Source organism: Neopsephotus bourkii, unplaced genomic scaffold (assembly GCF_033783945.1).
Source record: "Neopsephotus bourkii isolate Nb327-2 ecotype Australia unplaced genomic scaffold, CSIRO-AGI_Nbou_v1 NB_234, whole genome shotgun sequence".
NCBI lineage: Eukaryota > Metazoa > Chordata > Aves > Psittaciformes > Psittacidae > Neopsephotus > Neopsephotus bourkii.
The window spans coordinates 16397935-16409478 of NW_026900744.1; the positions used below are offsets into that span (position 1 = coordinate 16397935).

Genomic DNA, 11544 nt, shown 5'->3' on the forward strand with positions numbered 1-11544 from the left:
TTCTCCTCCCAGGAAGGTCTGGGAGGTGACTTCATCTCCTGTTCCACAACCATGCTGCTGAACTCCTGGGCTCTCTTGGAGAGCACCTGCACAAGTGAAGCAGGGACAGGTCGTTCCTGTTACCTCCCAGAGGTCATAATGTAGAAAGAAATGTCTCATCGCATGTCATTTTCTTGGTGCTGTCTACCAAGCTAAAGTTGTCTGTCACCATTAAGTGTAATTATCAATACAATTAAGATGGTGGGACTTTCACTTTTATGTGAGAATAGGGAGCTACCAATTTACACAAATACTAGCAGAGATCCCTCTAAGCCCTCCAGACCAGGCAGCTTCCCCTCCACCGCAAGTCCTGCCCTTGCTGCCTTCTTAGGACTTAAGAGAGGACCAAGCCTCACCTCTCCAGTTCTCACTGAAACATGTAAAGCCCCCAGCCCATAAATCCAGGGCCCCACATAGGGGCCTTGGTGCCTCCTGACACATCTATGTCAGCCACACCAGAGAAAGCTAAGAGCAAGGAGATTCACACTGGTCATTGCTCATCTTCCACGCTGTTCCTGCCTGAGCCAGCTCCCTGAGGTTCAGCTAGATATCCCACGCTGCTCTTCACAGCACACAAGCATTTTCCTTGACTCACAAGAAATGCAGTCCTCAGTTGAAAAGTTCATTAATTAGGAGCAGAAACGCCTCTAGTGAATCTCCCAGCAAGAAGGGGAAAAAATATAATTCCACAATTCAGTCTTAATTACAAGGCCTTAGGGCACTCCAGTCACTGTGAAGCAGAGACCAAACTTTTCTCCCCACCCCTAAGAGCAGGAACTTTAACCCAGTTACATCTTTACAGATAAAGAAAAAAAAATAATAAAAAAAAAAAGGCAGCCCTGATACTCATCACTTTAAGTATTGCACAAGTAACAGCAAGGAGGAGGCACTGAAAAACACTTCTGGCAGAGCAGTAGGGGGCGGGAGCACAGCCCATGTCCGGGAAGATCCACTCACACGCCCCCAGCCTGGACCTCCGGCCAGGCAAAGCAGGAGTCCGGCCCCCGGCCCCTCCACAGCACGGGGCCAGGCTGCGCGCAGCTGCTCTGCCGGGATTTAGCAACCGCTTCCCACCCACGGAGCGTGACTCTGCACATCAGATACTTCATGAACAAGACCTCAAATGCCACAGCAGCCCCAGCCCCGTGAAGAACCTGCAGCTGGAGGTGCAGGGAGAGCACCTGGAAGATCCTGGGAAGAACTCCAGTCGCCCAGAGAGAACTTCCCTTTCTTCCCGGAGGAGCTGGACTCCAACCCACCTGAGCCTCTGGCGAAGCAGGGTGGATCCAGCCACAGACACGCAGCAACCACACCCTGGCTGCTGCCTGCCTGGCTCCCGGCGACCTCCTCCCCCCGAGCCGAGCGGGGGCACACACGAGGACGAGGCTTGTACAGTTGAAAATATTTAATACGTGTTGTACACGTAGAATTACATTTTATACAAAATAAGATACATCACTGAAGGAAAACACTGTACAAAATCCCTACGGGAGCCCCAAGCCTTTATACAACAAAGACCAGGAGTTACCAAGCCTAACAAACAGGCTCAAGGACTTGCCGTCAGAGCGTCTGTAAACTTCGTTTCTCTCAATAAAACACTTTTAAAAAGCACCACGTAATAGTTCTGACCTAAACCTTCCCAAAATAGAGACTTTATTTAATAAACTTAATACTTTCCAAGCTTAAAATACTACCCGGTGGGTGCGCCCCCGGTGTCGGCAGCTGCGGCAGAGCCGCCCAGGGGCGCCGGGCAGGGCGGCGGCCCGGCCGGGAAGGGGAATTCCGGGAGGGCAGGGCCGAGGGCGCTTCCAGGGCGGATACCGGCAGACGGGACCCAGCTTGCTGGCGGGGAAGTGCTGCTGCTGCTGCCGCCCCTGCCCCGCGGCCCTTCCCGTGAGCCCCGGCAACGCGCCGGGACTCGCCGGCGCCGAATTCCCGCGGCGCTGCCCGCCCTCCTCCGCCGGGCCGTGGGTGCGGGGGATATCACCTCTCTGTCCAGCTGCCCGTCCGTCCAGCAGGGTCCCCATCCCCGCGGCGGAGGGCCAGTCTCTGCGGCCCGCGCGTCAAAAGGCCACGATGGCCGTGCTCCAGGGGTTGAGGGTCCGCAGCACCGGCTCGTCGCAGCAAATCTGTCCCGGCTCGGCCGCCGCGTCGGTGGGTGTCGTGGTCGCCGTCGCCTCGCCGCCGTCAAGGGGCGCCCGCCGTCGGCCCTTGGGCTCCTTACTGAGCAGTCCCGAGAAGCTGGAGCCGAAGATGCTGATAAGGCTGGCGACGTTGCCTGTCTCCATGTCCTCCTGCTCGCCAGGCGGCGGCTCCTCCTCCACCTCGCGGCGGGGTTTCTTTACTGGGGAGCCCGCCTGGCCCCGCTCGCCGGCGCTGCGCTTCCGGGGGCAGTGAGGAGGCGGGGGGGCCGCGGCCTCAGCGGCGCAATCCGAGCGGTTAGCCTCGCCGCCCGCCGCCGCGCAGCAGCAGCTACAGCCGCAGCTACAGCGCCGCGGCCGGGGGCCCTCACAGTCCGCGCAGGGCAGCCGTGAGCCGCCCCGATCCGCTTCGTCCTGCGGCGACGGCGGCGCCTCGCCGGCCGCCCAGACAGTGGCGCAGGGCGGCTGCTCGTCCTCGGGGGACCCGCAGGCGACGGGGGGCGGCTCAGGAGGGCAGCCCGGCTCGCTCAGGTAAACCTGCCGGGCGCTGCGCAGCACCAGCGACACCAGGAGGTTCTTGTGGAGCTTGAGGCCGCCGCGCTGGCCCCGCGCGCTGTAGATCTTGCCGAGCGAGATACTGACGATGCGGTGCGCCTCCAGCTTGAACTCCATAGCGGGCAGGGGGCGATGGGACCACCGGGCTGAGGTGAAGCCGTGCGGAAGGCGCGCCAAACCTCCCGTCGCCGCCCGTCCTCCCAGCTGCCCACGCTCCCCACGCTGCTCCTTCGCGCCGCCGACTGAGGCGAGCCCACGCGCCCTGCGACATTTTATACTGCCCCCGCCCCGGCCAATCAGGGCGCCCCGCCGGCCGCTCCAACCGCCGGCTGGCCCCCGCGCGCCCGCGCCTGCCAATGGCGACGCAGGGGAGAGGTTCGAAAGCTCTCCCGGCGAAGATGGCTCTTAAAGTGGCAATGCCAGCACGCGGCTCGTGGTGGGGCCCTCCCGCCGGCGCACGCCGTGGGACAGCGGCCGGGACTGCGGCAGCACCCTGGGCTCGGCAGAGCCCCAGCTTCACTGCACCCCGCATTGGCTTGATCACACCGAGAGGCAGCAGTGGGGATTTTGGCCAAAACAACTGAAACATCTAGGGAGGGGAGGGGGGAAAACAACAAACTAAACCAAGAGTGACTCTGTTTTACAGGTTAGAAATGTTTCTCTCAATTTCAGCACCGGGCTCTGAGATCTTGTCGTGTTAGAGACTGTGCTGACTAGAGGGGGAAGTGCAGCTTTGAGTACTTCAAGGAATATCTGCCCTGACATGGAGCAGAAAGCCATGCCTGCCCCACTGCCAGGCAGAGATCTGCTCCAGGGGTCTGGCAGCCAAGCTCACAGAGAGCCCAGAATAGAAGATGAAGATCCACAATGGGTCGGGTAGGGCTGCAAGACAGGATGGGGGAGGACAATATGCCACCAGCATCTCCAGGGGTGATGGGGTCTCCGGCAGCTCTTTGGGAACTGAAACTTTGCTTTGCCATAGCTGTGAAACATGCTGTTAGGGCCAGGCTGGTGGCCAGGGCCTGCAGGAGATAACCCACCCCCCAGACATAGCTCCAGGCACCAGGGCAGCCTCCAAGAAAGCTCAGGGGGTGTTTCAGGGCTTGTAGTGGGGACCCTCCTTCTTTCACCGAGAAGCAACCACCACCTGCAAGGAGGCAAGAAGTGAAAGGACCCAAAATTAAGGAAGTTCAATGTGCTGCCCTGGAGCATCAGTTTCTATTCCCAGCTGACACATGTGACAACTTGCTTCCATCCCTTTTTTTCCAAGAGATTTGTCTGCAGACCCCCGAAAAGAAGAGCTAGAGGCTGTGATGACGTCTTATTGGCAAGACCTGCCACCATGTCCCGGATCACTGGAAGAACAAGGGGGTGGCTGGTCATAGTGGTAACAAAAAACAGGTTGAGATTTAGTCACATCAAGACATAGTCGAGACAGCAAGAGTGCTCCCCCAGGAATCCCACACACACTCAAGACCAAACAAAACTTTTCCTTCTGCTCAAGCACAGTTAGAAAACCACAAGTGCCACTCTTTGGATGTTGAACACAACCACATTTCTACCTGGGGGTCGATATCTCAAAATGTCCACCTCCTCTTGCACAAACCTGCCACACTCCATCCTAAACAACTAGACCAGAGCATGCTCAACTGCACAGCCAAAACACGGGCCAAAGCAGCCAGCCTCAGCTGTCCCTTGCCCGTGCAAGGGCAAGCCTCTCCCGGACTCATGGAGCAAGGCTGTCCCACCCACACCCAGCGTGGGAGGCTGGAGGGACGCGAGCCCCAGTGGTGGGAACCGAGGGTTTCCAGACCCGCCGAACCTGCTCCCGCGCCTTGGAGGGCCGGCAACACCCTGGCCTAAGCCCTCGGGTCAGTCTAACCAGCCAGAGCAGGTCTAGGCTTGGATGTTTGGGACTGCAGTCACACCTCCTGGCCCTCAGCCCACATGTCTGCCCAACACCAGTGCCCTCCCCACTCCATGACACAGCATTCAGCTGTGCCCTGCAAAATAGCTTGTCCATCACCAGGTGTGTTGCTCTGAGACTGCTGGTTGCAGGATCTGGGCACCTGCATCCTCAGCAGAAATAACCCCAGATAGAAGGATAAAGCCAGATTTCATACGTCTTAGCTGGATATATTCCTGACTTGGATGTGGGTAAAGAGCAGTGGTGCAAATCCATCCCACTGGCTGAAAAAAAGCTGAATGCAGGTGTAGGAGACACAACACTAGAGCTTTGCTGAGTGAAGATGCCTGGATCTGAGCGGACCAACCTGTTCTGCCGTTCACTGCCTCACCCCGATGGCATGAGGCACCATTCCTCTTCGGTTGCTGTGTTTTAGCTACCTAACCTGCCTACGAGCAGGTGGGCCAGTAGCCTCCCCCCTGCCCTGGCTCGGGATAAGCCCAATGGGAATGGGTACCGAGTGGTCTCTCATCCCTGTTAGTGCTCAGACAGGAATCTTCAAGAGTGGCAGGGAGGAACAGAGGCACACGCAATCAGGTGGCAGAGCTAGTACCCAGTATCACACACCAACACTGTGCCTGCTGTCAGGCATAACCACTGGTGTGTGTTATTCCCAGAACAAAATAGCCCCACCCCGACTACACATCATAACCTTTGCAAAGAGATGGGGCAGTGGTTTGCTTTTTCGGGGTGGGGGGTGACATTCAAGGGGAAAACAGGGGAGGACCGGCAGCAGCGCAGACAGGGGCCGTCGGCAGCATGCAGGCAGTGCGCTCCGGCAGCCCGTTTAAGCCAGGCAGTATTTTGGTGGCAGCCCTGCCTTTCCCTCCCAGGCTGATGTCATGCTTTAGTAAGTTTGAGACAGTCACATGGTAGCTCCTAAGGTCAGCGGCTGGGGTGGCTTTGTTGTCCGCCTGCCTGCTTGCCCTGGGCTCCTGCCTGCACCCGAGCCGGTCCCTGCTGCTGGGTGACCCTGCTGGGTTTGTCCCTTGAACAAGGCAGCTCTGTGATACCCACGGCTAGGCACGGCGTGGGAGCCGTCACTTCGGTGGGGCTGGCATCCCTGACAGTTGCACATGCCTCGTGTCTCCCCGTCTGCTGCAGAAGGGGCATTACCCCCCATCCCTGGGGGTCAGGGGGGGATACATGAGAAGGAGGAAAGGGTGTGACGAGGTGCTCTAATCTCCGCATGTGATCTAACTGGACTGGAAGGGGTTTGATGAACAATTAACAATCCTCGGGCTCAGCTGCTGTTTCCAGAAATAGCTCTGGCAGGAGGAGGAGGGCGGACGGGCTGGCAGACAAAGGTGGCCTCTCCGCCAGCAAGCTGCAGCCGGCAGTGTGGCCAGCAAACCAGTGGCGGAGGCAGCCCCGGAGGCCGAGCAGCGGGGAGCCTGCGGCCCCACCTGGAAAGGAAAACAATGCAAGATAAAAGCAGCTCGGGGCAGGAAGCAGCTTGTGGTACAAATAATAATTGCAGAGGGCTGCGCACACCATCGGGAGTTTTGGAGGTGTTTAAATTCGCCTTCCACAGTGGGCAGAGGAGGCCGGCGCCGGGAAGCTCGTCTGCGATTCGCAGGGCTGCATCTTGGCTAGGCGCAGCGTGGGGCTGTGTGCCAGATGCCTGCATCCCCTGCTATGGCAGCAAAACCCCGACCGGGTCCTCCCGCCCTCGCTTCCACCCGTCCCCCCCTTCCCCCCCCCCACCGGCTGTAGCCCACGCAGCAGTGCCGTGGTTGGGGCTGCACCAGCACAGCCATCTGGCACCCAGAACAGCCGCAAGACCTGCGGCGGTGGGGCTGAGGATGTGGTTAGCAGGGTCCTGTTTCGACCGCGGCGCCTGTCTCAGTCACCACTCCCCCGCCAGACCTTCGCTGTCACCAAATGTGCAGCCCAGGCTCCAGGGAGAAGGCAATTGCAGCCAAGAGGTGGAGAACCCTGTGGGTAGGACAGACGGTGAAGTTAGGGTCTCCTCGGAGCATAGACTGAAGTCATCCATCACTTCTCTTGCCCGTCCCAGCACCACTGCAGTCCACTGTCCCCTCTCTATTAAATTCAGACCAGAACTCATGAGTAAGAGTCTTCCCAGGAAGAAGACAGGAACAAAGAAGCCAAACCTCTGTCACCACCACTGAGGCTGGGAAAAAAGCCTTCGCACCAACAGTTGCCTTGCAGGAAGAACAGAGCTTCAGGACAGCCAAAGCCTCAGGGAGATCCAGGCACATCCCAAGAAATTGCTGATGGAAGCAAAACAGCGCAGGGAGGATCATTTCCAAATGTGATTCATCTGCAGCCCAAGCTCACTTCTAGATGGGAATAGCAAACATCTCAATTGTGAGGGACCTACACAGGGCTCAGGATGAGAAGGAGGTTTCTGTGGGGGTGTTTGGGTTTTTTTCCTCAAAAAAATCAATGACTCGCATGGATGTGGTCTGGACCTGCTGCAGTCGGATATCAGTAACTAATTCCCCAGGGTTCCCAACTGCTCTGGTTTATCCAACATTGGAGATAAGGTCAGAAGAACTGGGAAATATCCCAAAACAGCAGAGTGCTAACCACTAATCACTGCCAAATGAAAACCAAACACAATGCACAAGTGAAACAAACACAAACAAATCAATACAAAACCTAAAGCCAAAGGAGAGAAAGCAGCTCCCTCTCTCCTCTTCTGAAAAGGCTGAGACACCCACCCCTGAAAGCACAGCCACATATTAGAAAGCAAAGGGTTCTTCCAGGGTTAAAAACCTCCTACCCATGAGCAGCGATGATAGTGCAGATAGCCCAGGCAGACAGGGCTCCTTCGTACAGGTTTTTTTTTTCACCAGTAACCTGGGATTCCCCCTTTTGCTCTTTCACAAATGATTTAAAATTTCCCTTCCCTTACTCTGAGCCTTGGGATTTCCCTTCCCTCCCCTGGAGACCTGTGACCTGGACTCCCTGCTCATCAGAAATCCTGCTACTCCTCCAGCACTCTCTCCAAGCACAAAGGGGGTCGGGGCAGAATCCCACTCCCAGCTATCAGCTTCTTCAGGCAGCTGTTTCCCCTGGAAAAATGTGGCCCACATCTTTCAGTGTTTTAGGGAACCAGTTTGGATTTCCTGGGGAAAAAAATGCATTTATTTGTCCAGGGTTTCCTATCAGACAACCCTTCCATTGTAATCCACCTTCCTGTATTTCTTTTCCCCTCTCTGATATGCCTGCAATGGGTCATGTGCCATTTCCAAAGACAGAGGCTGCCTTGTGTCCAGGGGGAAAAGAAGCAGGACAGCCCTGGGATGTAGCCCCGCAGACAACCCTCTGGCTGTCCAGCAAAGCCCATGCTTTTCACTGGAGTGACTGGCTCCCCAGAAAACTTTGCTACAGAAAAAGGCAGCCTCAGTGGCACTCACCTACAGCCCAGTATGGGGTTAAACATCCCAAATTAATCATGCAAACTCCGCAGAGCCAACCAAGTCTCAGCTGGGCAAACGGCAGGGTAGATCTCCTGCCCAAAGGACTCTCTGCCTAATTATCTTTTAACTTTCCCTGTATCTCAATGTCACCTTCCTTTTAGCCAGCAGGCAAATGACAGCTGTAGCCCTCTGCACATCCCAAAGTGCAGATCTGTCCTCTGTGTGACTGTTTTGCTTAGGCATGATGGGGAGGATGCACAATGATGCTCTGGAGCCATGGAGCTGTTATCCCAGGAGAGACGCCTGCTCTGCTCCCTGCTAACAAAAAGGGGGACCAAGGTCCTCGGGACTTGCCAGCAAACCACACCACACACAGTCCTTATTCAAAGTCCAAAGGCATGCCAGGAGGCAACCTTGAGTCCTAAGATTATCAACCATGGAGGAGGGCACCAAGGGCAGAGCAGATCCTCTCTGTGTTGAATCCCTCCTCCCACCATCAAGGGAAACTGCAAAATATCTGTGCCTGCCAGCAGGCATTGACTCCCACTCCTCTCTTTGATCTGTGCCCCTTCCCTCTCGTGCAGACTATCATTTAGCCACCCATTCCTTCTAACAACGTGAGGCTAACAACGTGACAGAGCCTGAAGCCCTGGTGAGGTCATCCATGGAAACAGGGGTTACAAGGAAGGTTATGGGGAAAGGCTGCCAGGGAAAAGTTCATTCTGATTTCACCCACATAAAAAAGTAACAAGGACTCTGGCAGTGCAGCACCTTGCTACTCATCTATTTTAACCTCTTTCTGGATCCAGGCAAGCTCTCAGCACCCCTGGCATCCTGTGGCAGGCAGTCCCAGAGGTTCACCCTGCTGAAAGTAATGCTGCCTTTGCTCAATTTCATTTCTCATTTTCATCCTCATTAAATAATCAATTGCTCATGCACTACAAAGAGGGATTTTATTTTACTTTTTCAAAACCACCATTATTCTGAATAGTCATCCTACATCCTACCACGAATTACCACCTTGCATTTGCTCATTTATTTTGTACTTGTCTGTATCTTTGACATTTCTGGCCAGTTGTCCAGTCAGGGATTGCAGCCTCTACTGCACACAGGGCTTGCACTGATACAAACCTACCCAAGGGTAAGGCTATGGCTTGAAACTAGCTCTCAGTAGACAATGAAAGCCCACAAGAGACAGCAACAGGAGGAAAGCCAGAACCACAGAAGCAGCTTTGGTGAGGCTTCATTTCTTCCCAGACAACTGTGAGTCCAAGGAAACCCGCTCCATTGGCTCTAGCATGTAACCAGGAGCATCCAGCATCCAAGCCACCTTCTTGGCAAGGAGCAATCACCTCTCAGCATCTTGCTCTTTTAACACCTCAGAGCTGCTGCTGTCAGGCCACCATGCTGTCACACGGCTGAGGCCTTGTGTCACCTGTGCCCTTGGTGCTTCACAGTGAAGTTCCCACCTATTCATAAAAATGAGGTTCAGGAAACCTTGTTACAAATACAGAGGGGCCGTGAGTGGGTAGGATTTGCTGGAAACACTTGGGATTTGATGGAAAACCCCACTGCCCACCACAACACTGAATATTTAGCCACAAACTACTGTTTTTTATCAAGTTATCATTGCCTTATCTCTCCTCCTACAACCACAGAAAATCTTCAGCAACTTCCACTAAAAATGCAAATGAGGAAGAGAAACACTGAAGCATCTGAAACCCATTAGCTTTATTACTTCTTCCTTTAGCTGTAAAACCTTTTCTGGAGGAAAAAAATCCCCTATGCTTTTACAAATCCAAATTCAAATCAATCCAGCTTTTCTCCGAGAGGAAAAGCCATATCTTTCCACCAAATGCATGTTTTTGTACTGGGCTAGTACGGGATCACACACACACACACACACACACACACACACACACTCCCCTGTGCATGTACAAACATGCCACCATTTTTGTCCTGATAAAAGCCTCAGTAAACCCAGTTCTTCCCTACAGACATTTGGGATTTTGATGAGTTGGTCCTTTTCAGAACAGAAGAGTTTAATCAGATCTTTCCTGACCAGTTCTGCAGCTGTGTGCCATGCACCGAGCACTCCTCTCCCAGGGAGGAACTGGTTAGCCGAGCATGCCAGAAAGCTACCAAAACACTTCCCACTGCTTGAAACCAAAAATCAGAGCTTCCTACAAGATATGGCAAAAATGCCTCCATTCTAAAAACTCCATAGCAGTGCTGTTGAATCTAAATCATTGACTGCATCATGTACATTAATTTCCAGCATCAAAGACTGTCTGTGTTATTCCTGGAAAGTCTGCAACTTCCCTACACTTCAGTAACACCTCCTTATTTTCAGCCCTCAACAGCCCTGCAAAGCTTCACACTTTTTTGCAAATGCATTCAAAAAACCCCATTTCCAATTAAGTGAATAAAGTGTTCATAGAATTTATTAAAGGATTTCTGAAATTCTTAGCTAGTAACTCTGAGCGGCTGTGGGAGCTTTCCCTTGTTTCATTCCCATCATAGCGAAGGTTTCAGGGGATGCTTGATGAGAGGAAGCTGAGCTGTGCAGTCTTGGCACACCAAACGAAGAGCACTGCAAATTGCCTCTGACAGACTTCCATGAGTGTTTGAACAAATCTAACCCTCATAACCTTTGGTGGGGTGCTCAGAATACATCATGTCTTTAAGCACCCTATAACTACTAGAGCCAAATCCCATGGAGGCTTTGAACACAAAGCAACAAGGCTACAACATTTGCTGAGCTGCTTCAGTGATGTCCCCATTGAAGGACAGGTGAGTTATGGTGTCTGGTATTTTGTGGAACAACCCCCTCCACCTCTGAGCTCGGTTGTGTTATGCAAGTTGTTAAGGTGGGAGCTCTGAAGAGTGTGAAGCACAGTGGAAATCACTGGAGGATCGTGGGGTTTTGGGGAATACAAAGTCTTTGGGTCCTAATAACTCCTTGGCACCTGGAGGGAGCCCTCCATGCTCAGCACAGTGCATTTCGCTGGGACCCCAGCATGGGAAACAAGCCACCCAAGGTGCACCAAGGAAGGGCCAGCAAACACAAACCCTAAAGCTTGTCTCTGGCCTGTTGCACCACACTTGGCAAGCTGCAGCTTCCCTGGTATGGGGCTGGCCAGAGCAGGAGGCAGCTTTCTCACCGCACAAAACTGCAGAAACCAGTTTTACATGTGCCACAGCCTTCCCACCCCACACTCATGAGTAAAGCTGCTGTGATTGCAAAATTGAGGTATCCAGTTCACATGCTGAGGAGGCATCTCTTGTACCTTTTCCCTCAGTGAATCGGCACTGCTTTTGCTAGGGATGCTGGACCACAGCCACATTCAGAGAGCGCAGGCAGGGACATGTCCTCCGATCAAGAGGCCAGAGATCTGGGTGATTGCTCCTGGCCGTACCTCTGCAGAACTGACCACCTTGCCTGCCTGTC

The 11544-nt window shown here is 54.2% G+C and overlaps 1 protein-coding gene across 1 annotated transcript; it reads right to left on the reverse strand.

Moving 5' to 3' along the window:
- Positions 1 to 1426: 1426 nt before the first annotated feature.
- IER5 (immediate early response 5) lies at positions 1427 to 2924 on the reverse strand. Its single transcript, XM_061345559.1, has one exon. It carries the CDS (start codon positions 2850 to 2852, stop codon positions 2103 to 2105), a length of 750 nt encoding a protein of 249 aa, XP_061201543.1. The 5' UTR covers positions 2853 to 2924; the 3' UTR covers positions 1427 to 2102.
- Positions 2925 to 11544: the final 8620 nt, after the last annotated feature.

Coding starts and splice junctions, on each gene's coding strand:
- IER5 (XM_061345559.1), bottom strand. CDS start 2,852: ATGGAGTTCAAGCTGGAGGCGCACCGCATCGTCAGTATCTCGCTCGGC.